General features: G+C 35.7%; 2 protein-coding genes across 6 annotated transcripts in view; one reads left to right on the top strand and one right to left on the bottom strand.

Annotated features, from left to right (window-relative positions):
* LOC131849518 (embryonic polarity protein dorsal-like) overlaps positions 1 to 7,746 on the bottom strand; it is a 77,397-nt gene extending 69,651 nt beyond the window's left edge. For 2 of the 5 annotated variants that reach the window (XM_059199605.1, XM_059199601.1), the window contains exon 1: positions 7,178 to 7,746. In XM_059199605.1, the coding sequence (XP_059055588.1) occupies positions 7,178 to 7,193 (16 nt within the window). In that variant the 5' untranslated portion in view covers positions 7,194 to 7,746. The remainder of the gene's footprint in view (positions 1 to 7,177) is intronic. The other 3 variants (XM_059199603.1, XM_059199602.1, XM_059199604.1) reach the window with 2 other exon arrangements.
* A 9,847-nt stretch (positions 7,747 to 17,593) lies between these two features.
* LOC131849519 (centrosomal protein of 290 kDa-like) lies at positions 17,594 to 24,939 on the top strand. Its single transcript, XM_059199606.1, has 9 exons — positions 17,594 to 17,788; positions 19,108 to 19,320; positions 20,004 to 20,157; positions 21,054 to 21,206; positions 21,506 to 21,569; positions 22,153 to 22,280; positions 23,082 to 23,224; positions 23,566 to 23,745; positions 24,794 to 24,939. Exons 1-9 carry the CDS (start codon positions 17,673 to 17,675, stop codon positions 24,885 to 24,887), a joined length of 1,245 nt encoding a protein of 414 aa, XP_059055589.1. The 5' UTR covers positions 17,594 to 17,672; the 3' UTR covers positions 24,888 to 24,939.
* Positions 24,940 to 26,940: the final 2,001 nt, after the last annotated feature.

Raw genomic sequence — 26,940 nt, 5'->3', positions numbered from 1 at the left:
TACGCAGATTTCTTCGATCCCTAAAATACCTAGCTCTATGTATGTAATATATTATACCAAGCTGATTTTTAAAAACCTTGCTTGAGAGTTCTCTAGACTCAAAAAGAGTTGGCCCACGTTTCTCTGAACACGGAAATTATATACCACGCTGATTTTAAGAGAACTTTCTTGATAGTCGAGTTCTCTAGTCTTAAGAAAAATTGGCCCACCTTTCCGCGATCACGGCGGTAAATTTTATTAAAGTTGAAATAATAAACAGGGACGTCGCTTAAATCAAACAGTCGAGAGATTTTATTTTTAAACTCTACGTAACCGGAATTACGGTTACGTCTGCTGCCCTTGGCCGTTTTTAATCGACTACCGAATTCATAGACACAATGTATTGTAAAATCAAACGATACTCTTTTAGTAGCTCGTAAAGGATATACAAAGCCAAGGGCAAATAAAAATGTATCACTTTAGCTAAGAAACAAAGTGCAAATTTGAATATACTTTTTTAACTTTACGTACCAAATTGATCACATGACCATGCAGTTAGAATGATGGTTTTTTAAAATTCTCTTATATAATCCCCTTTCATTAAGTGCATAAATTTAAGCATATATCAATAAAGAATTTTTTGATCTATTCATGCTTGGGGAAACGTCCAGTTTCTTTTTTAATTTTCTAATTCCACAGCTTCACCGAACTATATTGGGCGATTGCACCATAGCCACTCCAAACCCACGGAAGAATTTATGGAGTGGTTTAAAGCTACTCTCGCCTTACGTACTACTTTAGTCTGAAGTGTAGAGGTACGAACCTCCGCAAAACCGTCGTAATTTCGAGCCACATTTGAATTGGACGGGTCAGAGCGGAGTCAGTGTTAGGAAATACCATCACTGGGTATAGGGTTACTGTACCTACAACAAATTTCCAAGAAAGTTATACTTAGATATCTTAATGGTCGGCGTCGTACGCGACACCCCTAGTTCAGACGTCCATGGGCAACGGTAACGGTACACCATCAGATGGCCCGTATGCTTGTTTGCCATTATCGCGGTATAATAAAAACTCTATATCGTTACGCCTTTAAATATATTTAATTCAAATAAAATTGAATTACCTATTTGTAATTTCAAATTAACAGCTTCTCACTAAATGCTAATATTAAATCAAAAATATTAAAAAAAATGACAATCTATTCGTTTATTCTTGTTAAATATAATATATGTATATCTAAAATATAAGCAAAATTTCCAAACTTTTACTGTACTAGCTGTGCCCGCTGTACTGTACACTGTACTGTACTAGATTTCATACGCGTGAAGTTTGTAACCTATATTATGTTATTCTGATGTATAAGCTATATTACCGTAAAGTTTCATTAAAATCCGTTCAGTAGATTTGCGTGAAAGAGTAACAAACATCTATCCATACTCACAAAATTTCGCGTTTATAATATTATTAATAATAAGATCAAATGAAGTCGCTTCCATTGTCTCTTCGCTTAGATCTTTGAAACTACGCAACGGATTTTAATGCAGATTTTGCTGTAGATACAGTTATTCAAGAGGAAGGTTTATATGTAATGCTATACGGCGGAAGCGAATAACGTCCTTATTAGGCAGAGTGCGGGCGAGTTCCAACAGTGTCCTGAAGGCAATTGCTTGTAAAAAAAGACTGTCCCATTCTAAGACACTGAGTGGGACAGGTAATATGTTAAAAGTCACATTTTATTTATTTAGTTTTATTTAGTTTCTATTTTTATTTTATATTTTATTACTAACATAGGATAAGTTATGTCATTAAGCAGAGTGCGGGCGAGTTCCAACAGTGTCCTGAAGGCAATTGCTTGTAAAATAGACTGTCCCATTCTAAGACACTGAGTGGGACAGGTAATATGTTAAAAGTCACATTTTATTTATTTAGTTTTATTTAGTTTCTATTTTTATTTTATATTTTATTATATAACATAGGATAAGTTATGTCATTAAGCAGAGTGCGGGCGAGTTCCAACAGTGTCCTGAAGGCAATTGCTGGTAACAAAGACTGTCCCATTCTAAGACACTGAGTGGGACAGGTAATATGTTAAAAGTCACATTTTATTTATTTAGTTTTATTTAGTTTCTATTTTTATTTTATATTTTATTACTAACATAGGATAAGTTATGTCATTAAGCAGAGTGCGGGCGAGTTCCAACAGTGTCCTGAAGGCAATTGCTTCTGATTTAAAAAATACTGTCCCATTCTAAGACACTGAGTGGGACAGGTAATATGTAGAGTCACATTTTATTTATTTAGTTTCTATTTTTATTTTATATTTTATTACTAACATAGGATAAGTTATGTCATTAAGCAGAGTGCGGGCGAGTTCCAACAGTGTCCTGAAGGCAATTGCTGGTAAAAAAGACTGTCCCATTCTAAGACACTGAGTGGGACAGGTAATATGTAGAAAGTCACATTTTATTTATTTATTTAGTTTCTATTTTATTACTAACATAGGATAAGTTATGTCATTAAGCTATTACTAACAAAATGGATCATGTTGGCTGAAATATATATATTTTTTTAACTTAAAAAAAAAATTCTCATCTCTTTTATTATTATAATAGATGTACTAGTATTATACTAGCTACCCGCCCCGGCGTCGCACGTGTGTTATTTATACCAATACTAGTAGTATTAGCACAAATATCACTCATAGGTACGATGAGTCACTCATTACACTCGGTCACAGGTTGAAATCGTTTTCAATATAGTGACAGATACACTGCGATTGTTGTGTAACTACGTAGTTTATACTATTATTAGATATTCTATGATAATATTATAAATAACCGTAAGGAAACACATGTTTTTGTGATCATTGTGTGAATTTATAAACTGTACATTTGATGTAGAAATTTGTTATAAGGAAGAAGGCGATTGTTAGTAATGGAATAGAATAGAATAGAATAGAAAATCATTTATTCAAATAAACTTAATTTAAACACTTTTGAATAGTCAACAATTTTTTTTAAATCTATCGCTTATTTGGAAAGCTGTCTGAATGGGAATTAGTAATCCCTATTGAAGATAAGTAGAACTTGTATTTTGGACACATTTTTTAACTCTTTGTGCCGTGCGAGGAATCGAACGCGGCGCGGAAGTAACGCAGTTTACTAAACCGCTAGACCACCGCGGCCGAGGCATGTAAATATCCAGTTTAACAGGTGTACAGTAAAATGTTAAAATCAACATAAAACAGAGTAAGCATAGTGACAATAATAAATAATTCATAAAGCCCGTATTAGCAACGAGCGATAGTGTACCAACTGAGTTTTCATTCATTTTAGCTGCCTCTGTTTGTCTAGATAACACTCCGCCTTATTACAAATGGTCGCGGGTTCGATTTTAGCACTTTTCATTTATTTACTAGCTGTTCCCGCGATTTCGTCCGCGTGGAATTTAACTTTACTTTTCTAAAATAAATATAGCCTAAGTTACTCATTACATCAACTATCTGCCAAAAAAGACCCGTCAAAATCGGTCCGGCCATTTCAGAGATTAGCTGGAACAAACACACATACAGACAAAAATTGTAAAAAATGTCATTTTGGTGTATGTACCGTATTTATATTCATATGCTTGTAGTAAAAAACGGTTATTTCAATATTACAAACAGACACTCCAATTTTATTAAGATGTACAGATTAGAAAACTACCAAACAAACATTTGTATTTATCATTATGATCGTTTGTATCAGCCTGGGTGATTTATATGTATAATATATTTACAAAAAAAAAAGGAAAATTTTCCCTAGTTTAGACTAAAATAGAATAAAGTAGAAAATTCTTAAAAAAATCTGTCAGAGACCCTGAGGAAGGACCTGGCCTACATTTTAATGCGAAAAAAGATTTTTTTTATGGATGAGAATGGAATAGTGCACCCGCCTGCGCTAACGGTTTACTCTGGCGGGGCACCAGTGGGGATGATAAGACGAACATGAGGTCAAATCAGTTAGCCCATCGTGACAAATTTACAAAGAATTTATCACGATGGTTTCCAGGGGGAACCGCGCGGAGGTCAACCTGACATGGTGCATTGCTAGTAATGGGGTCATTAGTCCACATTAGTAACAATCCCCTTCCCCCCAGCGAAAAAAGAGTTATAAGGGGTTGAAAGGGACGATGAGATGTATATCGCATATATTGAAATAGCGTCATTTTTAAATCCAGAAGTACATACATATCTAGAAATGCCAACTGTAAAAGAAGAGATACAGAAAGCCTGTGGAAGATATAAACACATGTTAGCCCGCAATAAGAACCAGTTAGCTTTTAAACTACTGGATACAAATAACTGACCATCTAGACTAAAAAGGGATCGCCTTGCCAACATCTAAAGAAATTAAATGAAATGGCACCTTACTGGATGTGCCTCATCTCCGAATGCCCATAACGCAGCACAATCTGATTATAGCAGGAAAGGCTGATTGCAGATAGAAAAGAAAAGAAAAAAAAATTAAAATCCAGAAGCTTGAAACTTATTTTTAGGCCTAACTTATTGTTGATTAGTTTGTAAATATTGTATCCCTAAAAATATCCGCAAAATAAAATGGTAGCTAAGGTCACAATTTCACGCGGACGAATCATCCGGGCACAGCTAGTATAACATATATTCATCCCGAGCGAAGTCGGGACACGCCACTAGTTATATTTAGGTGCTGAGTTGGCATGACTAATAAAACTTGCGTCAACTGGATGAATTCATATGTTATTGTTTTATAATTGCTCACCACATATTATTGTTAATGTATTTTGTAATGAGAAAGCATTGTTTGTAAGGGTAACAGCAAACCCCGTTTTTTTTTAAATAAAAAATACCCTATTTTTAACATGGTTTCATGTCAGATCGACCTCCACGCGGTCCCCCTGGCAACCATCATTGTTAATTTCTGGTAAATTAGGCCATTCTGGACTATTTTTTTTATTGGGTTGTTTGTATTGTCAGGTGTTTAGACCTGTAGCACTGCGACCTATGTAGATCTATTGTGCTCGCCCTTTTTTAAACTGCTCTACCTAGGACCCGTCAGGGACAAGAATTGAAGGATATTCTTGGGAGCGATGGTTTTTATCTCCTCAGGATATCTTTTATTAATTTTATTTGACTCTCTTTTTTTATTATCACATTTTTATTGGATTATACATATATTATCTAGTACTTCAGCTTAATGTGTTCCTCTGAAGGGGATGCTAAATTATCGCAATAAATACTATATTATATTGTACTAATATTATATTATATTGTAGTTATATACGTACGTAAATGAATAAATATATATTTCTTTTTAAATCTCCTCAGGATAGAGTATAAACTTTCCAAAGGAGATATTACGTTTATGCTTATGCATATATGTAATATCTCCTTTGCAGCCCACTCTTTTAGGCTACAACCACATAGCTTGTGTAGTGGCGTTTCCTCTCCAGTTAAATTCTGGGCTAACTGACCTGACTTAGTGCTCATCCTGTCATCCCCAACTCCACTACCACATAAATCATATGAGAGGATGGGTGTAACATTCTAGAAACATCCATTGAAATAAAAAGAAAAACCACAGCTGCACTAAAGTTACATAATAAACATCACAACAAACATTTTCACTGAAAACATACTGCAATCGATCCAAATTAAAAAAAATCATCTTAATTATGTTTTTTTTATTGAAGATAATAGAATGTTGCACCTGGCTGCGCAAAGGTTTACGCTGGCAGAGCACCAGTGAATGATGATGATACGATGACATGAAGTCATGTCAGTTAGTCCATCATGGTAAATTCATCATGAATTTATGACATAATTTCCATATGGAGGTCAACCTGACGTTATTAGTCCACATTATTAGCAATCCCCATCTTAAATTTAATTATTAACCTTAAAATTGTTCCAAATCCATAAATCCCAATCTGTTACCATAACCTAATGATATATCAAATATAGTTTAGTCCCCTACCATCATCCATAAGAGTTAATATTATTCACAGCACCATTCATTTAATAGAATTACAAAATTTGTCAATCCCCATATGATATGGTCGGTTTAAAAACTTTTCTCAAATGTAAATAATTTTATCTCCTATTTAAAAAAATGAAAATAAGTAATAAAAATTTCTCTGTCTTTTCTCCTATTTAAGTAAAATGATGAAACATTTTTATAGATACTGAATTCATTCTACTAAAAACAATAATTGGAATTCTGGAGTCCATTAAAAAGATTTTTAAAATAAATTTAAGGTTAACTCGATATAATTATTTTCAAAAAGCCTCCTATTTTAAGTCTTATTAATTTGTAAACTTATTTAATAATCATAGATATCTTTAAGTTATTATAATGATTAAATGATTCGGATAGCATGGAAGATATATATTTCTGATATAGTGGAGACAGTCATAAAAATTTATATTTTACAGTCAAATAAAATTTGCAAACACTAAAACAACTAGTGTACTAAAGTGAGGAATAAAGTATAGAAAAAGACAAGACATTTACATTCACATGACAATAATATCATATTTAAAATAAAATTTAAAAAATAATATCCAGAAAGTAACTATTCAACTCACTACTATTATTGCACATACAAGTAAAACTAAGTCAATTAAAAACCAATAAAAATTAACATTTCATAAATTATTAAAAAGTAGAAAATTATTGTCTATTATAAGTATATACAAGACATTAGACATGCATATATTCTGAAATTAAATATTTAATAAGCAAATAAATTGTATTAATCAACCAACAGTCAAACCTTGTGCATTAGAACATTTCTATTACCAAAATAAAAATCATTACTATATTATCTAACACCTATGCATAACACTAATTGAACTGGGTGAACATTTAAAAAAAATATCCAACACATGTAAATATAACTAAATAATCTCAAAGCAGCAATCTACAACAGTATTCAAGAACAGTGTGCGGCCTATTTGAATGTATTTATAGAACTACATTCAACTACTGAGCTATCAGAGAAAGCTAAAAAGATACTACTGGCTGAAAATTTACCATAGACCTAGCTGAATGCAAATATTCCTTGGTGTTATTGTATTAAAAAAACGTGCGAAGTAAGTGCTAGGCTGCGAGTGTGAATTTGCTATAACAACGGAAACGAATATGATAATTTCATGCAAGTCTCTCAGACGGTTTACCTCCGCCGATGTCCATGGCACTACATAAAACGTCTCCGCGGACACCTCACAGCGGTCCTTCCGCACACGGCAGTATCAAAACGCACATAATTTTAACTTCGTCATAATTAAAGCAGATTCCAATTTCACACTTCCTATTGTCAAAGCTTTTTTAATGAACACACCACGTCACTATTCTAACAAGTATACTTAATTACCAATAACCCGGAATAAACTCACAAATTCGAGATCACAAATTGTAAACTAAAAACATACCTCCTCAGGCATGAACGATCCTATATAAACTGTCCCTTCGTTGTCGGTCGTCCAAGGAACTAGATATCAAGGTCTCGCGCCTCGTCTCGATCGCAGCAAACGCGGTTCCAAGAATCGCCTAAGGTTATGTCGCGAACTTTATCACTTTTAAACTATCACAACTTATATTAGCACCAATACACTATTTATTTGTAATTGTAATCAAAAGATACAAGTTATTTTGAATAGTTTATGGTTGAACTTATCAATTTTGCAGTGTTTTACAAGTGAACGAACGTCAAAAACTGATGATAATTTGTTCAGGTGTGCGTGCGTATGTATATAGACGTCACACTTATAAACAGTTGTCGATTACTACGATTGGCTGTGGAGACGTCACATGGCCACTTTTGACGTATTGGACGTACGCTGTGGAAGGTCCACTGACCAATAGGCATAGCGCATGCGTGCACTAGCGCCTCTTAATGTAAACTCTGAAAGCGCGCAATGAATTCAAAACTTTGAAAGTGTGTTAACAAAACTATACTTGTAATATATTCTAAAATTACTCAATTATTATTTGATATGACCATTATAAGTGGTACAATAAAGTAGGTATAAGTTTGTTTTATTTATAATGAATGAAAACATTACGTAATAATAACTTTATGGAGTATAAGCATATATACAATGATAGTTCCATAAATTAATAATATATCTTCACAACTGCTATCACTACGGAGTGACAACTCCGTAGACAGAGGTGTTACCCACTGTCGATGTAGTGGTGAATGCAATAGTTAAATTTTAGTGGGTAAATGTAGATACCTATAAAATAATGACTATAATATTAGTCAGTAGATTACAAAAAAATTGCATTAATTTAATTTTTTAAGTCATTTATTATTATAGATAATTATGATGGATCATCCTAGTCTATGAAATGTATGCAAGAAAAAATGAAAAATTAATGAATTATGGATTGTAAGAAGCATATACATATAGAAAATAAATAAGGGCAATTTGCACTTTTAAAAATAATGTTTTTTTTTTATTTTTAATACTTAGGTTTGCTATTTCTTAATAAACCAAGTACTATTATGAAATATTATCTTATCTGTGGTACTACAAATAATTGTTAGTCCATATTCCCGAAGTCAACCATTGCATATACTATACCATCAGGCGTTCGGAATATATTGTTTCTAAGTTTGCAGCACAGCAACGGTCAAAGGGACATCGATATTACAAACAGAAGCTAAACTTCGATGTTTCATGCTGTTCTTATAAAGAAAAACTCTTATTTTAGTAATAATTATAACCTACAAACTATTAAACGTTCAGATTTAATCTCCTCAAACTGTATGAATGCAAAAACAAGTTTAAATAAAGATTTCATTGCGTTTATATACCCGTACATAAATAGCAGGTAACAGCAAAGTTTTAAAACGAAAATAACAAAACAGAAGCCAGTCATTTCACGTTAAAAATATACAGACTAATAATATTACAGTGAGATAAGGAAAGCAGTGAGTCACGAAGGCTTTATTGGGGCCTCCCGAATATTTCGGTGCGTGGGTAGATTTCAGGATGAATGTTTCAGTGCGGAGGGTGACTGTAGAGGGTGAGTCATAAACTCATAACAGAACGCGTTACGCACAAGTACGCGCGTGCGTATAGTATTTTCATTTCACAGAGGGCGCGTACCCCTATTAGATGCTTATTAGAGTAAAGTTATACGGTTTAGATATTTATAATAATAATAATAATAATCTCGAGACAATTCACACAGCGGCATCTACACCCAAATTAAGCTAGCTAAAGCTTGTGTAAGTGATACAAATACATAGATTTTTTTTTCGTAAATACTTACATATTATACATAGAAAACACCCAGACCGATACAAACAATTATACTCATGAATACAAATGTTTGTGCCGTGCGAGGAATCGAATCCGCGACTATCGAACATAAAGCGGTGTGCTAGACCGCTAGACCACCGAGGTCGTCATATAATACCTATATATGTACATATTAACAAATTTACTAATTCATTTTTAAAATTTTACCTACTGTTAACACTGGTGGAGATCTTTGGAGGCCTATGTGCAGCAGTGGACGTCTTCCGGGCTGAATTGATGATGATGGTAACTATTAATACCCAGATAAATTTTTCGTTACTACGTATAACGTTTATACGTTTAATATTAATACAGTGGACCCCCCATTATCCGACAAACGTTTTGCAGGGCAGTGTCGGACCATCGAATTTGTCCGGAATTTTTTAGTAAAGAGTATCTTGTAATCCGACAAATTACAGATCCAGTGATAAGATTCTATGTTATATATATATGTATGTATGTAGGTATATGCACTCTCAACTATATTGTCAAAAAAATATTCAGTAATAAATAATAGACCATGTCGGATTACAAGGGGGGCCGGATAAGACAGGGGCCGGATTACCGCGGGTCCACTGTATATACATAGAAAAGAGCCAGATGATACAAACAATCATACTCATGAATACAAATGTTTGTGCCGTGCGAGGAATCGAACCCGCGACCATCGGAAGTAAGGTCGTCAAATCTCTCATTAAAAATTACAAATAACACACATAACAATGACATAGAGAACTAAAAATCATCATTACCTTGCCTCAACAAGGCAATGATGATTTTTTATGATGATGATGATGATGATGATGATTTTGATGATGATGATAATCTCATGATTTGTGACCTCTTCTTCCACTGTTTGCTATCAGCCGTCATATCTGAACTTACTCTCCTTTTATACATATCATCTTTCACACAATCCGTCTTTACGTTGGTAGTTCTCTCCCATAACCATCCATCGAGAACTAATACAATATTATCCCTAATCTCCTGGGTAAATTATCCATTAATGTACCTTTTTTATTGATGATAATGGAATTGTGCACCCGCCTGCGCTAACGGCTTACGCTGGCGGGGCACCAATGGAGGATGATAAGATGAGCATGAAATTAGGTAACTTAGGCTAATTTTATTTTAGAAAAATACATTTAAATCCACGAGGACGAAGTCGCGGGTACACACGCATATATATATATATATATATATACATACATATATGTAGGTACTCTTTTGTTTATTTAAAATCTGTGGTCAAATTGAGAATTGATTACTGTGTAGCCGTGGCGAAATATGTAATTATAGAAGTCTTTGACAATAGTGTATAATAAAGTTCAAACATATAATTCAAATTAATTATGCTCGAATTTCGAGCATTGGACGACCACTAGTAACTAAAATTACTACATATAATTATTCTATACTTTACTCTAGTATTATTGGTATATATCGTGTTTAAAAAACATATATACGACGCCACAACTATATAATTATAATCACTAACATACTGGTTCTGCTTCAATGAAATTTATAGATATAAATCAAGATTTATGTATTAATTTACATATCAATATGATGTGGCGTGAATATGGCAACATCGTCATTTTCGCCTACAACCTGTTCTGTCGATCGTAAACATATCTATCCAAGTTTATATACGTATCGATACGTATCCATAGTACGTACGTTCTACGTCTTTGTAAAAACTGTTTTACGTACGCATATACCCAATCAAGGTAGGTATGGCCCTACAGTTTGGATGAATCATATTTTTATCAATTCCAAATGAAACAAATACAAGTGGGACGAATTGTATTTGTGGCTTTTGGAAAAATCTACGGCTATTCAGATGCTGTTTGATGTAATATTTGTGATGTTAAAGACAGATGTTTTATATCACTTACTAGTTGTCCCGGCAAACGTTGTTTTGTCATATAAATTAAATCGCTATTAAAAAATAGGGGTGATGCTTGAAGGGTGACAATTTTGGGTTGTACCTATGTATTTTTCAATCCTAAATAATAATAAAATATTATGTCAAAAAAATAAAATTATATATTTAGTATATCACTTACTGTACCGGCAACGTTGTTTTGCCATATAAATTAAAATCGCTATTAAAAAATAGGGGTGATGCTAGAAGGGTGACAGTTTTGGGTTGTATGTATTTATCAATCCCAAATAATAATAAAATGAAAATAAAATATTATGTCGAAAAAATATATTTAGGGGTAGATATTTCTTACAAGTTAGGGGTATGAAAAATAGATAGTAGGCGATTCTCAGACCTACTGAATATGCATATAAAATTTCATTAAAATCGATGAAGCCGTTTGGGAGGAGTATGGTAACTAACATTGTGACACGAGAATTTTATATATAATAATATTTAATTATTAATCTTTATAATTATTTCGACAGCCTCGGTGGTCTAGTGGTTTAGCATACTGCTTTACTATCCGATGGTCGCGGGTTTGATTCCTCGCACGATACAAACATTTGTATTCATGAGTATGTTTGTATCGGTCTGGGTCGTTTCTTTGTATGATATGTATATACGAAAAAGAAAATTATCTATCCATATATTTGTATCAGTTATCTAATACCCATAACACAAGCTTTAGTTAGCTTAACTTGGATCTAGATGGCGTTATGTGTATTGTCCTGAGATCATTATTATTGCATAATGAATGCAAATGTTCGTGCCGTGCGAGGAGTCGAACCCGCGACCGTAACCGTAAGGCGGTGTGCTAAACCGCTAGACCATCCAGGCCGTCTTTTCACGATAGTTTTCAGTGGAACCATGTGGAGTTCAAACTTACATGGTTCTTTGCTAGCAACGGGGTTTATTAGTACACATTACTAATTATCCCCCTCCCTCCCCCCCCCCACCCCCTCCTCCCCGACAACTGAATTCCTCGCAGGCTTTCAATAAAATTGTCAGTTACATTTGTTGAAATGAGTCAGTGTAAAGGTAGAGTCAGACGGGCGCCGCGGCGCGCCTCCGCGGCGTCTGTTTGAGGGGTGTTGCGTGAGGCGCCACACTTCCACACTAGTCAACAATTTTACCGAGCAACCCTTTCATCAAGCACCTTCAAATGTATACTAATACAAACTGCCATGTGCGTGTGAAATATATAGCCTACAAGCTTTGCCCGCGGTTTCATCCATTGAAATTTACAGCCTATATGTTATTCTGATGCACAAGTTACATTAATGTATAATTTTATAAATATCCGTTCAGTAGTTTTTGCATGAAAGAATAACAAACATCTATATTTTCAAGCTTTCGCTTTTATAATTGTAATAATAATATGTTATTCTGATGTATCTTAAGATTCTTACTAATATCACAGATAATATAATTGCTAATCTTATAAACGCGGAGGTTTAGTGATTCTGGATGAATGGATGCATTTTTCTAAGTGGGGACGAGCTACTCACCCGGCATCGCACGAGTCTACATGTATTATACATATAAACCTTCCTCTTAAATCACTCTATCTATTTAAAAAAACCGCTTCAAAATCCGTTGCGTAGTTTTAACGATTTAAGCATACATAGGGACAGACAGCGAAAGCTATTTTGTTTTATTTAAAAAAACCGCTTCAAAATCCGTTGGGTAGTTTAAAGATTTAAGAGTACATAAGGACAGACAGCGACAACGACTTTGTTTTATAATATGTAATGATCACAATACATGGACCCTGAGTAAAGGTTACAACAATTTGATAGAGAAAGAATAAGGATTTAAGATCTACCTCCACTATTTCTTTTATTCAGGAATGAAATGGTCAGTTAGCACATCGTCTAGTATATAGGCAATTACTAATAGCCAAGAACCTGCATAATATTTAAAAAAAAACATTTGGTGGTGAACAGTAGAAAATCGTAAGTCACGCGATTTTGCAACCCTTTAAAAGTAAAACAGGAAATTGCGTGTAATTTACACATAAATATTATGTCACATCCGCATTACATGTTGGGGTGTTTGAATGATATTTAATTAATATGCAAGTTTTTTTAGATAATTGTAAACATACAAAAATAAAACTACATAAAAAAATACGCTAGTTACGGTTTACGCTGGCGGGGCACCAGTGGAGGATGATAAGATGAGCATGAGGTCAGGTCAGTTAGCCCATAGTGACATATTCACCAAGAATTTATCACGAGTATTTCCAGGGATCAACCGCGTGGAGGTCAACCTGACATGGTACATTGCTAGCAATGGGAGCCGCGATGGTATTCTGTGGATACTTTCATACATCCTATTAATCTTATAAACGTGAAAGGTTGTTAGTATGGATGGATATTTGATACTCTATCACGCTAAAACTACAGAACGGATTATGATGAAACTTTACAGTAATATAGCTTATACATCAGAATAACATATAGGCTAACCGCGGGCACATCTAGTATAAACATAAATATATATATATAATAATTCCCATTCCCCATTTCCACGAGTATTTCCAGAGATCAACCGCGTGGGGGTCCATTTGACATGATACATTGCTAGCAAGTGGCTGAATAGTCCACTATACTCAATCCCCTTCTCCCCTGTTTATTGTAGACAATAAGGGAAAGGGGGTCGGACCAAAAGGGGTTGTTTAGGTCCAACCCCTCCATCCCCTCCCATCTAGGTATTCATCTTATATATAAAATTCTCGTGTCACAGTTTTCGTTCCCATACTCCTCCGAAACGGCTTGACCGATTCTCATGAAATTTTGTGAGCGTATTGAGTAGGTCTGAGAATCGGCCAACATCTATTTTTCATCCCCTAAATGTTAGGGGTAGTCCACCCCTAAATTTTTATTTTATTTTAAGGCAAAACAACGTTTGTCGGGACAGCTAGTAAAATATAAAAGCATGTAAAGTTTCCACTGAGGAGATAAAAAGCATCGGTCCTAAGAATATCCTTCAATTCTTGTCATTCATGGGCCGTAACGGACTCTGAAAAAGGGTGAGCATAATAGATCTATGTAGATCGCAATGCTACTAGTCCAAGCACCTGACAATAGTCCAAACAACCCAACATAAAATATAGTATCTGGGTATTCAAACGGAATCGGGTGAAGGAAAGCCAGTATAAGAAGTGGCCAGGGCTTCGATCTAGTGCGTCACGCAGGGCTAGGGCGTCCGGCGACAACGCGAGGGGCGCCACGGCCTGCGGCGGCGCATCGGCGGGCGCCGCAAGTTACCAGACTGCCAGTGATGCCAGATAGGGAGGAATTACCACTAACTTGGGGAGATTTTGTGGTTATAGGGGGATCGGGGAGACAAATGTTTAGATATATAGTTAACTGTATATCTAAACATCTTACATCAATACATATATACAATCTTTATTCGTATCGTATATATTACAAAAGAAGGCTATAAATAAATATATATTATTATATAATAACATTATATAATAATATATATAAATAGGAGTAGAAATAATCTTTATTCAAATAAACTCATTACAAGCACTTTTGAATAGTCATATTTTGATTCTACCACTCATTCGGAATGCAGATTCATCACAAGAAGAATGAGCAAGAAACTTGTGTGTTGCTCTTTTTAATAGATTTTTTTTTTGTAATATTATGTTATCTGTGATAATAGTAAAAAAATATAATACACTTTAGCTTCACATAAAATTAAAAGATAAAATAAACATAACAAAAATGTTTGGAATATCTGTAGTGAGAATAAAATGCAAACTCCCTTTGGTTTCGTACTGGATTTATGAGCGTAATATTGCTTGCAATTGCTTTTGAATAAAGGACAGAAATGGAAGAATATTCATGAATTATAAATAAAACGTGTGAAACTAGACACCTTACATAAAAGTAAAATAAATAAACAAAACAAGAAGACATTAAGAGAATTTAGTCCAGAACAATACCATGTGAGCTGTAGGATGGTGCTGGTGAGTTTCATTAACGTTTCGTTTCACTCTTAAAAGTTGCCGCGATTTACAAATTATTTCTTAGTATTTCAGCTGTATCACATTCGTAATATATTAAATAATTAATAACTGTATTAACTTAAATGTAGCAATTGTTATATGTAAAATTAGTAAATGACACCCGCACCATGATAAGTGCACACAGTATAGAGGAAAGCAACACATTCTTCTAGCCCGATATAAATAAACGGACAAACGGTAGTACACTCGTATAGGCTCGTACACTCGTAAAGACCTCAATTTTGTCCAAGAAGGTTGATCCAAACCTTCGACTGGAAATAATCCCATCCACCTGCAAAAGCGCATAGATCTTCGGAGACAGTTGTGCATCTCACATTTGTCCAAATAATGGCTGCAAATGTAATATCAATAAAATATTTGCATAATATATGTACAACAGGACTGTTAATATGTTTTAGATGATAATTTCATTCTTTTTATAAACTTTCTATTTTTGATATCTACTTTTTTATGTCACTTTTGATTTCTTTATATGTTGCTGTTACTTTTCGCTGTGAGCCCTTTTGGGAAATATACACATTTATTACTACTATTCTGATTTTTAATAAAATAGTCGTTGTGTTTACGCTCCAGATCCATTTCTTTCATTTGTTTCTATCTGTGATAGAAACAAATGAAAGAAAAAAAAAAAAGAAAAAACTCATTGTTTTATTAAAGTTTAATAACAAACCCAATCTTAACTAAGCAACATAATGATATTTGCAATGTCATCTGATTTATTGATTGACAAGAGATGACAGAATTATGCAATGTAACAAATATTAAAAACTCCTATTATAAATAAACCACGAGACACTTTAGATGAAATATAAGAATACATTAGAGAGGGGGAGGGGAATGTTAGTAATGTGGACCTATGACCCCATTGCTAGCAATATACCATGTCAGGTCGACCTCCACGCGGTTCCCCCTGGAAACCATCGTGTTAAATTCCTGATGAATTTGCACGATGGGCTAACTGACCTGACCTCATGCTCATCTTATCATCCTCCACTGGTGCTCCGCCAGCGTAAACCGTTAGCGCAGGCGGATGCTCCATTCCATTATCATCCATAAAAAAAAATACATTAGAGATATTTTGTAAAAAATTAGGGGAAAAGCAACACGGTCTTCTGGTAACTTTCCCAACCACGCCACACTGTCGTCACACACAACTGTATGTGCCCACCATTTTGACACTTTCTTTGCAAAAAAAACTTTGGGTGGATTTTGTCAAAAATTAGGGAAAAATCAAGACGGTCTGGTAACACTCCCGACCACGCCGTACCGTCGTCACACGCAATTGAATGTAACACCCCAGCATTTTGACACTTTATTTGCAAAAAAAAAAGAGGAAACTTTGCGTGGATTTTGTCAAAAATTAGGGGAAAATCAAGACGGTCTGGTAACACTCCCGACCACGCCGTACCGTCGTCACACGCAACTGTATGCAGCACCCCAGCATTTTAAATGTTTCGCCCTTGATATCTACCTATACCATCTAATTTAATAGTGCTTTGGTAACAACACTCTAATAATAAACTAGGTTTTGTTTCTTTTAAATTTTAAATGTACCAAATCGGTGACAGGTTTTGTTGAACTGACATAAAGCCATAATATAATACAAAATTATATATATATTTGACAATAACTGTGACCGCGGTTTTCAGAAACTTAAATGTGTTATTCTGAAATTTCAGCTATATTACTGTAAAGTTTCATTAAAATCTGTTCAGTAGCTTTAGCGTGAAAGAGTAACAAACATCCATCCATCCATCTATACATCCATACTCACAAAATCTATACATCCATATTCACGTTTATAATATTAGTATAATAAAATTTATAAATGCAAAAGTGGGTATTGTACGGAGATGGAACCCACAAACATTGTAAATCAGTGTGCTATATACTAAGCCGTATCGTCCAAACTTATGAGTGTCTAAAAATAAATGTTTAATAATAATGAAGGTTAGTTTTTCATAAATAATCCTTTATTAACATTATATTAATACGTTAAGCTAAAAATTTCGCGGACGAAGGATTTCTCACACTTATAGTTGATATAGAGTAGGAGCGTAAAAATCTAATATTTTTTTTAAATTATACATAAACCACTGGGCGAATTTATAAGTTTCAACATTATTCTTTTTATTTCTACAAAACTTCATTTCTTGAACCTACTCGATGTAATCCAGATATGAAATCTTTAATTTCCATAGACAATTTTTAAATATAAAATACTTATTTAAGTATAGAAAACCTTCCTCAAATAAAAAAAACAAATACAAAATTGAAATTCGAACACATGTCAATCAGATATTTCAATTCAACTGCACCACGTTTATAATCATTTGATATTACGTAACATTGAGCTAAACTTTTTAAATAAATATTACAAAATGCCGGAGAATATAATGAAAATACCACAGAGTGCGCCCCCCGTCGCCAGGGCAGGCGCCGGAGACATATCAGAGAGAGAGCTGAGCAGGGAGCGTCATAAGCTGACTACACCCACGTAATTCAGTTTTTTTTATTGGGTTGTTGAGCTATGCTTGGACCTGTAGCACTGCGACCGACTAAGATATATTGTGCTCGCCATTTTTCAGAGTTCTCTACCTAGACCCGTCAGGGACAAGAATTGAAGGATATTCTTAGGAGCGATGGTTTTTATCTCCTCGGGAAAGAGTGTAAACTTTCCAAAGGAGATATTTCGTTTATGCATGAATGGGCTACAACAATATAGGATGTGTAGTGGCGTTTCCTCTTCAGTTTGGCAAAATTTGTAGATTTTTTTATTGTGCATAGGCCTAGATTTGCCATATGCGTATGTGTTTCACTTTGATACGATGTGGTAACTTGGTATTTTGGTCAGCAAGATGTTTTCCAGGCTGAAATGAAGATGATGATGTTGGTGATAAACAAGCATACTACTATCTAATGGGAGATGGTTACCGTAGCCTAAGGAAGCCTGAACACCAAGGGTGTCACGTGCGCGTTGCCGACCCTTAAGAAATCTTAATATACCCTTCTTGACAAACCATGCTATACGTTTGATTCGCACCTTTGTTAGTCTTGATATTATACACTAGTAAAGTTTCAAATCACTGAAAGAACTAAATAATATTTTCGATTCATTTTGTTCATGTTGGTCTATTTTGACCCTTATGATATGTCAAATTTGCTGTTAGTTCCGAGTGCTTTTGAGTTATTAAAACCCAGGGATGTTATGGATATGAAATTTCGGATACGGATAGGTTTCGGATGTAGGAATAGTTCTTATACCGGATACGGATACGGATGCGGATATGAAATTATTTCGGATTATCCGTTAGTTTCGGATAATTTCGGTTACAGATATTAATTTTTTAAGGAATTTTAAAAGTAAAATACAAATAACTAATAAAATGGTTACATAACTTGTCTAAATTAGGCTCCGCTCCTATCCGATATTGTTCGAAACTTTTATTTCGGATTCGGTTACGGTTACGGATATTTTATTATATCGGATATCCGATAGTTTCGGTTACTGCTACGGAGCTCCCTAAAAACTAATAAAAACTAATAAGAAACTCTGCTCTTTTCAAATGAGCTTCTACTTTATTACTATAGTACAGACTAATTTTTAAATACAGAAAAAGTAGTGAATGAGAACAAAGTGAATAAGTCCCTATGTATGCTTAAATCTTTAAAACTACGCAACCGGTTTTGAAGCGATTTTTTTAATAGATAGAGTCTACTCACAGCTAATAATTCTTATAAAACACTAGTACCTATAAAACAACAGTTTGTTGTCACTTCAATTTTCATTGGTAACTTTCATACACATTGACACAGGAGGATCCAACCAGCTCACCCAAAGAAGAAGCTGTTCTCCACTCCAGTCAGCAAGTTCACAGCGAAGTCCTGCGCGCCCAGCCCCAACCTGCAGCGCATCAGAAGCTGCCTGAATGACTACAAGAGTCGAACACCTAACAGAGCCGTTAAAATTGGTCCCAAAGCTGTTTCAATGGAGGATCTGACACCCACGAAAAGAATTAAAAGAGAACGGTAATAATAATAACCCTGGACAATTCATACAGCGCCATCTAGTCAGTAGAGTATGTGTTATGATTATATAACTAATAATAATCTCCGGACAATTAACACAGAACTATCTAGACCCAAGTTAAGCTAGCTAAAGCTTGTGTTACGGACACTAGATAAGTGATACAAAGACATAGATATTTTTTTCGTAAATACATACATATTATACATAGAAAACACACAGAAAGATACAAACAATCATACTCATGAATACAAATGTTTATGCCTTGCGAGAAATCGAACCCGCGACCATCAAAAGTAAGGCGGTGTGCTAAACCGCTAAACCACCGAGGCGGTAAATACATTTTTTTTATAAATAAAGTACAAACTCGTACTTTTCAGATTTTCAACTAATCAAAAGTTTTTTTTATGGATAATAACGGAATGGACCACCCGCCTGTGCTAACGGTTTACGCTAGCGGGACACCAGTGGAGGATAATAAGATGAGCATGAGGCCAGGCCAGTTAGCCCATCGTGACAAATTTAACAAGAATTTATCACGATGGTATACCAAGGGGAACCGCGTGGAGATCAACCTGGCATGGTACATTGATAGCAATAAGATCATCAGTCCACATTACTAACAATCACCTTTCTCCCCCAATCGATACAGGTTGACGTGGTAATAAGCATATTTTGTTGCCAGAATCGACAATGACTTACCAGCTTTAATGTCACCGGGGCTACACACTGCGGCCGAGGTCCGTGCCGCGGCCAGGATTGGCAAATTTCTAATGCTCAGTGCCTGGAGACGTAGGCGGGAAGAAGTACGCTGTCTTAGGAAGACACTCGAATTCCAAGTATGATTAAACTATGAGCATACGAAAGTTTCTGTTCTGACTACTACAGTATTAAGGTGCAATAGTACTCAGTATACTCCATCCTTTCAAACCCCTTTTTTTTACTTGGAGAAAATCCCTCATGAAGACTCGCCCACTCCGGGGGAGGCAAGTGGATACTGTGAGACTTCTACTCACTGAAAGCTCCGAGGTATCCCGACGATACGCACATTGCAGAAGTCTCGTGGGATCGAAGGATAGACCACCGTGATGGGAGCTCCCCCCTCCCCCCGCTCCTCTCTTGAGAAGGCGCGCGGGGATACGCGGGATTTTTGGGCTTTTCTTGGAGATGTGACCTCCCGGTCACATGATCTCTCCGTGGTCACATCTCAGGCCCTTGCGGCGATCTGAAGCGCCATGCGCCTCTCCAATTCCTTCAAACCCTAACACTATTTTAAATCAAGCTATTGATGGCAGAATTACTTGAGAATCTACTGCATCGAGTACCTTATGTGAATCATAAAGAAGAAACGAATTGACTATGAACAGAAATTAATAAAAAAGAAAAAATATATGACGTCGAACCCAAATGATATGGGATTTGATCGATCCCCCGTCTAATTTAAACGGGGATCGAAATTACGACGGGCTACTCTGAGGTACAAACTGCTAGTTATTCTCTCAGACTAAAGTCGTATCTGTCAGGCGGAAGTTGGCCTTCAGTCGCTCCATAAGTCCTTCTAGGGTCTGGAGTGCCATCTGCACTCGCCCCCTATCGTCCGTTGAAGCTGTAAAGGCCAGCTGCGGCCAACACCATTAGATTAGTTCGACAAAAATGTGATAAGGGCAAGCAAATTATGATATCGAATTAAACTGCAGTCTTTTGCCGGAATTTAGAGCTTCCTTTTTATAAATAGGTTTCGTGCTCGGAACGTCTCCGCATCCAAGTGTCTACTCTGAAGTCTTTACTTGACTCTGACAACGCCAAGGTGCGGATGGCGATGAGAGAACTCGAACGACTCAAGCAGCGCATCAAAGACAAGGATATGGAGAAGGTGGTCTTGGAAAGGGTAAATACTGAACATATTTTTTGTGTAATATCACTCACAAAAATGATTACACAGTATCATAACTATTACCTACCACAGAAATAATATATGTTAATGACAGCCCCGGTGATTTAGAGGTTTAGCATACCGCCTAATTTCCTATGGTCGCAGATTCAATTATTGCAGAGGTCTGTAATTTTGCAAGTCGTCATAACATGGGTAGAATCTAAAGATGGTGATTATCACTTTACAAGGAGGAAGTTAGGGCTTTGACTATTGTCTATACGTAATAAAAAAACACTTTAATTTTACTTTATCAGGAAAAAATGGCTTTGGAAAAAGACGTGTGCGCCGCACAAGATCAAGCCTCTGAAATGAGCATTGGTAAATTGAAAATATGTTACATTTATTTATCTTTATTGTAATTTATTTACTTAGATAAATAATGGAACAGTGCACCCGCCTGTGCTAACGATTTACGCTGGCGGGGCAGCAGTGGAGGATCATGGGATGAACATGAAGTCAGATCGTTAGCCCGATGTGACAAATTCACCTGGAATTTATCACGATAGTTTCCAGGCGAACCGCGTGGAGGTCAAACTGGCATGGTACATTGCTAGGAATGAGATTATTAGTCCACATTACTAACAATCCCCTTCCGCCAGTATTGCGTAATTAGGAAATCCAATAACAGATACCTCTTCAATTGATCGAAATTCATAAGGTACCTGTTATTTTTTTTATTCTTATTATCCTTTAGGAAAAGCAAAAGGAATTCTGCCCATACAGCCATGTCTGCACAAGACAATTCAACTATAATTTGACATCTGTCAGTGAACAAATATTTGGATGCGTTCAGAACATTATAATAATTATTAATAATGCGTTCACCGTATGTCATAGGAACAAAGCTAGTCATTTTTCTATATGAGTAATTGAAGATTTGTAGATTGCGTTTTTTTTTTAGGTTGGCGAAACTGTCGTAATGAGTTGGAAGGAGCTTTAGCGGCCGCTGCGGCCGGGGACCACGTGCTGGCACTAGAACGGGCCGCTGCTAACGCGGCGCGGGCGCAGCGGGACCACGCGTACTCTAGGGTACTCACCACCCTACTATCTACGCAATAAGAGCTACATTGGAAAAACGCAATCTTAGAATTTATAATCAAATAGGTACTCAGGCAGAGGTAAAAAATTGTGTTAATACCTCAGCCGCCGAGCAGCTAGCAGTAAGATGTGATTCTACTATAGGCTCAGCTTAGGCAGTGACATATATATAAATATATATGTACATACATATACATACCACTTTCATTAAAAGGCGAAACAACTGATAAAAAATTAAATTGAGATTTAAAAAATTTGTTACTTGTTAGTAATGTGGAGTGATGACCCCATTGTATCACGTCAAGTTCACCTCCACGTGGTTCCCCCTGGAAACCATCGTGATAAATTCCTCGTTATTTAATCACGTTGCGCAAACCGATGAACCCATTGCTAGCAATGTACCATGTCAATTTGACACCACGCGGTTCCCTCTGGAAACCATCGTGAAAACTCCTGGTTATTTAATCACGATGTGCAAACTTTATTATCGTTCACTGGTGCTCCTTCAGCATAAACCGTTAGCGCAGGCGGGTGCACCATTGCCATTACCATTGTGGAATGAACTTCCTGCCGAGGTTATCCCATGATGGACTACAGCATGGGGTTTTTCAAGAAGGGTATATTAAGGTTTCTTAAGGGTCGGCAACGCGTACGATACCCCTGGTGTTTCAGGCGTTCATAGGCTACGGTAACCATCTACCATCAGATGGGCCGTATGCTTATTGCCACCACCATAGTATAAAAAAAACCATTTCATTATCATCCATTAAAAAAAAACAAAAATATGCACAGCTGTCAATGTTAGAAGACGAAGTGTCAGAATACGAAGCCCTGCTGTCTTCTGTCGAGGAAGAAGCGGCTGCGCTGCGTCGCGACGTTGACGAGAAGCAGCTCGCACTGCAGCATGCTACGGAGAAGCTGCAATTGGAGCAACAGTAAGTGTTAACCATTTGCTTGAAAGATTGCTTTCAGCAACAAATTCAATTTATTATTTGCCATCATGGTCTTGCGATTTAGCACACCGCTTTACTTCCGATGGTTGCGGTTACGAATCCTCGCACGATACAAATATTTGTATTTATGTGTATGATTGTATTGGTCTAGGTGTTATCTATGTGTATCATCTATGTATTTACAGAAATCCCATATACAAAATCCGAAATAGATATCGCGCTGCCTTCTTATTATGCATTTCCATTCTGAAGGTCTACCGAACCCTACACTTTTGGCTAAAGCAAAGTTCTGTAGCATAACTAAAGCAGCAGGGGTTGCGCAGAGCTCAGGAGCGCAGTTCCCAAGAATGCGTCGTGCTGGAGGAGCGCGTGTCGCTGGCGAATGAGGAGTGCTCCTTGCTGCGGGAACAGCTGGCTACCCTGCGCCGCCAACAGGGGCGGCTCGCGGCCGAACTCGTCTCCACCAGGGAACAGCTCGACTGGTGGCCACGCCCGCTCACCAGGTATAGATTTCCATATTCACTACACCCCTAGTTGCTGAATTCTCGACATGAATGGCAATTTTCCACTGCATGCTTTTCCAGAAACTGTTTCACCTACGATTGGTAAACCAAGCGTCAATATTATTAGATAAATAATTATTACAATAAGAAAGTACAGATAAAACTTCCTGAAATGGTGGCAATACATCTTCAGTTACTTTCTGTATTGCAGGAGCTCACCATGAATAACGATCCCCTTTTTTTAACTTGGGGAAAATCCTCTTGGAGACCCACCCGCCTCGGGGGAGGTAGACGGGTACTGCCGGACTCTTACTGGCTGAAAACCCTAAGGTGTTCCTTCTCTTAAGCTTTTGTCAGAGTTACGGGAATGCGCAAGCAATTTTCCGCAATCCTGACGGTAAATGACGATCCCCTAACAATATTTATTCGTCTATTTGGTATCATTTGAAGATCACATGCACTCATTAGAGACAGGTGATTGATGGTAATGTGTCCCGGCCTTCTGGTGATATGGTGGATATAAATAACACACATTTTTAATGATATTTAATAATTTAATAGAAAGATTGGAATATCCAATCTTTCTATTAAATTATTAAATAAAACGCCATTAAAATTAGTCTTCATATAATGCAATGATCATGATCAATTTGATAATGACAAAATGTAGGTTATTATGTCAAAACTGACATTGACTTCTTCTTAGTCGGTACACTCTTGTCAGAGTGGTCGTGGTCAACATTTTGAATCACGATGAGTGAGGTTTTTGGTAATACGGCGCCATTCGTCGCGGACTGTAGCTTTCCGGGTATTGACATTGATACAGGGATGTAAATACATCATAGATGGTGACGGCTTCACTTACACCTTCGATCTTCTCTATTTACTCTTATATATTCCATTAAGCAGAATAACATTAGTGTTTTAATTATTTGGTTATTTTAGGATATATTTTCTTCAAATAGTAATTTATATTTTTTTTATTTCTGATAACTGTTTTGTGCATATATTCCACATTGTTTTTAATGTATGTGTCTGTGTTGTGCAGGCTGCTGGGCGCGGCCCGGCGGTGGCTGCGGCGGCCGCTGAGCTTGCGGGAGGCTGTTCTGTGGTCACTGGTGCCGGCAAGACACGGCTGCTGATCCCACACCATTACTACTACCGCCATACCATTACTTTATTCAGAATTCTATGATCATAAGATCATATTGTTAAAAAATAATCATTTAAATACAAATTATTAAAAAAATAATTTTTAATAATTTGTATTTAAAAATTGGCCAGTGTTCTATACAACAATTTGAAGTTAAAAATCCGACTCAAAGGACCAGAATGTTACCTCAGTAATTATTCCGGTAAATAATCATTTCCGGCTATGTTATAATTTTTTTTAACATTTGTATTTAAAAAAATGGCTATAGTGTTCTATATAATCATTTGGAACAAGTTAAAGTTCCGGCTCAAAGGACCAATGTAAATGAATGTAATGTACATTCTGGTAAATAATGCTGGTATTATTGCTGGTAAGTACCGGGATGACAGTAACTTCTTGACATGTTACTTTTCATGTAGGTAGTTCTTCGTAATAGAATTAATCTTCAAGTCAAATTCATTCCGTTCCGCCGCCAAGTCCATAAACAAACGGACAAGTACACTATGCTTGCGTGGCTCAAATTTAATTATGAAATTATGAAAAAATATGAAATAAAATAAAATAAAATATGAAAATTATGAAATTACTACACAAAACCCATCAAGATCTCAGTGGATCTTCATACGCAATAGTAAAATATGATATAATATCGTTGATATATTCTGAACGGTGAGTATATACTATAATTTAGAGTGATAAAGTTTATTGTTTAGATGTAATGTACTAATTAATTATTAATAACATATATTATGTAGTGTGTTTATTACTTTTATAAAGGTGTATTGAATTCGTTAAGCTTTCTTAGTTCGTTAGATGGTTTATATAAATATAAAATATGTTAAACATACAGTCGTTTTATTGCAATTTTACTTAATTCTTACCAGTTGAGATTATTCGCAGTTCTAATCATCTGAAGTAGCTGCATGAAGTGAATAGTTGGGGTCATGTAATTTTTTTTATCTTCGTAGGTATGTGGCAAATGTCTTGATTTTGACTCGGAATGAAATTGTTCAGTTTTAACCTGTCCGGTTCACGGAGTTTTTCACAAAGATAATGGGATGGTAACTACAGGCTGATAACGTTACAACGTAGGGGCAACCATGCATACTGTGTTCTACCAAATTGCCATAATCCATTTAAAATCAATACACATTTATTTAGTAAAAAAAATAAGAAGCATCTAGTACCATAAAATTCAAGTAGCATTCGTTAAATAAACGATTCCTAATCACCATGCATTATCAGAGAAATGTAGGCTTTAATCAGAGTGTAGGGGACTCTGATTTATATAAAACCAACTACCCGTCACGGCTACCCACCAGTATTAATCTCACCTGGATTCAAATCTATCGTATACTTATACGGGTATACAGATCAAGTACGGTAAGGTATCGCAGATCAAGTGATGATAATATTATGATTCTAGTGTAATAGGCATATGTAAAACCGTTTTAAAAAGCTTATTTTGGCGGCAGGTTAAAAATATAATTTAACAATTTATTATCCAACGAAAGGACCTTTATTATTTACCGGTAGATGATGGACCAATACGCATTATTGAAACTTTGTTTCGAAATTTACTTCAAACATTGAATAATACAATACCAAATATATGAAGACAATATTTATGAAATATTTTGATAACTTTTATTGTTAATAATGAATATACAACATTAACCTTTTTATATTGTACTCACTTTTATACTGTACTATCTATTTTGAATAGTTTTCGTACCGTTGGAGAACTTTGTTGAGATTCCACTGTCCCTGATGAATACAACCAGGGTTGCTGAGGTGATTTTTCTCTAGTATTTGATCCAGACATAATACGGTAATCGTAGCTTGTCGTAGAATTATCTCCACCATTGTTCGAAAAGCCACCAGTCATTTTATATGTATAAAGGTAATGATTCTTAACAATAAAACAAGTTAGTTTAGATTCAGCGCCATCTATTGGCACACATGCAAACTATTTTCTGAAACTAAAACTACCTGTGACCTAGCTAGCAATGTACCAAGTCTGGTTGACTTCCACGTCGTTC

This window comes from Achroia grisella, unplaced genomic scaffold, assembly GCF_030625045.1.
Source record: "Achroia grisella isolate CSIRO2021 unplaced genomic scaffold, CSIRO_AGI_Agris_v1 utg642, whole genome shotgun sequence".
Taxonomy (NCBI): Eukaryota; Metazoa; Arthropoda; class Insecta; order Lepidoptera; family Pyralidae; genus Achroia; species Achroia grisella.
The sequence above is the reverse complement of the archived record's forward strand: the minus strand, read 5'-3'. Positions and strand labels throughout refer to the sequence as shown.

Coding starts and splice junctions, on each gene's coding strand:
- LOC131849519 (XM_059199606.1), top strand. CDS start 17,673: ATGCCGGAGAATATAATGAAAATACCACAGAGTGCGCCCCCCGTCGCC. Junction 17,789..19,107: donor CATAAGCTGACTACACCCAC/GTAATTCAGTTT, acceptor ACATTGACACAG/GAGGATCCAACCAGCTCACC. Junction 19,321..20,003: donor AAAAGAATTAAAAGAGAACG/GTAATAATAATA, acceptor TTTTGTTGCCAG/AATCGACAATGACTTACCAG.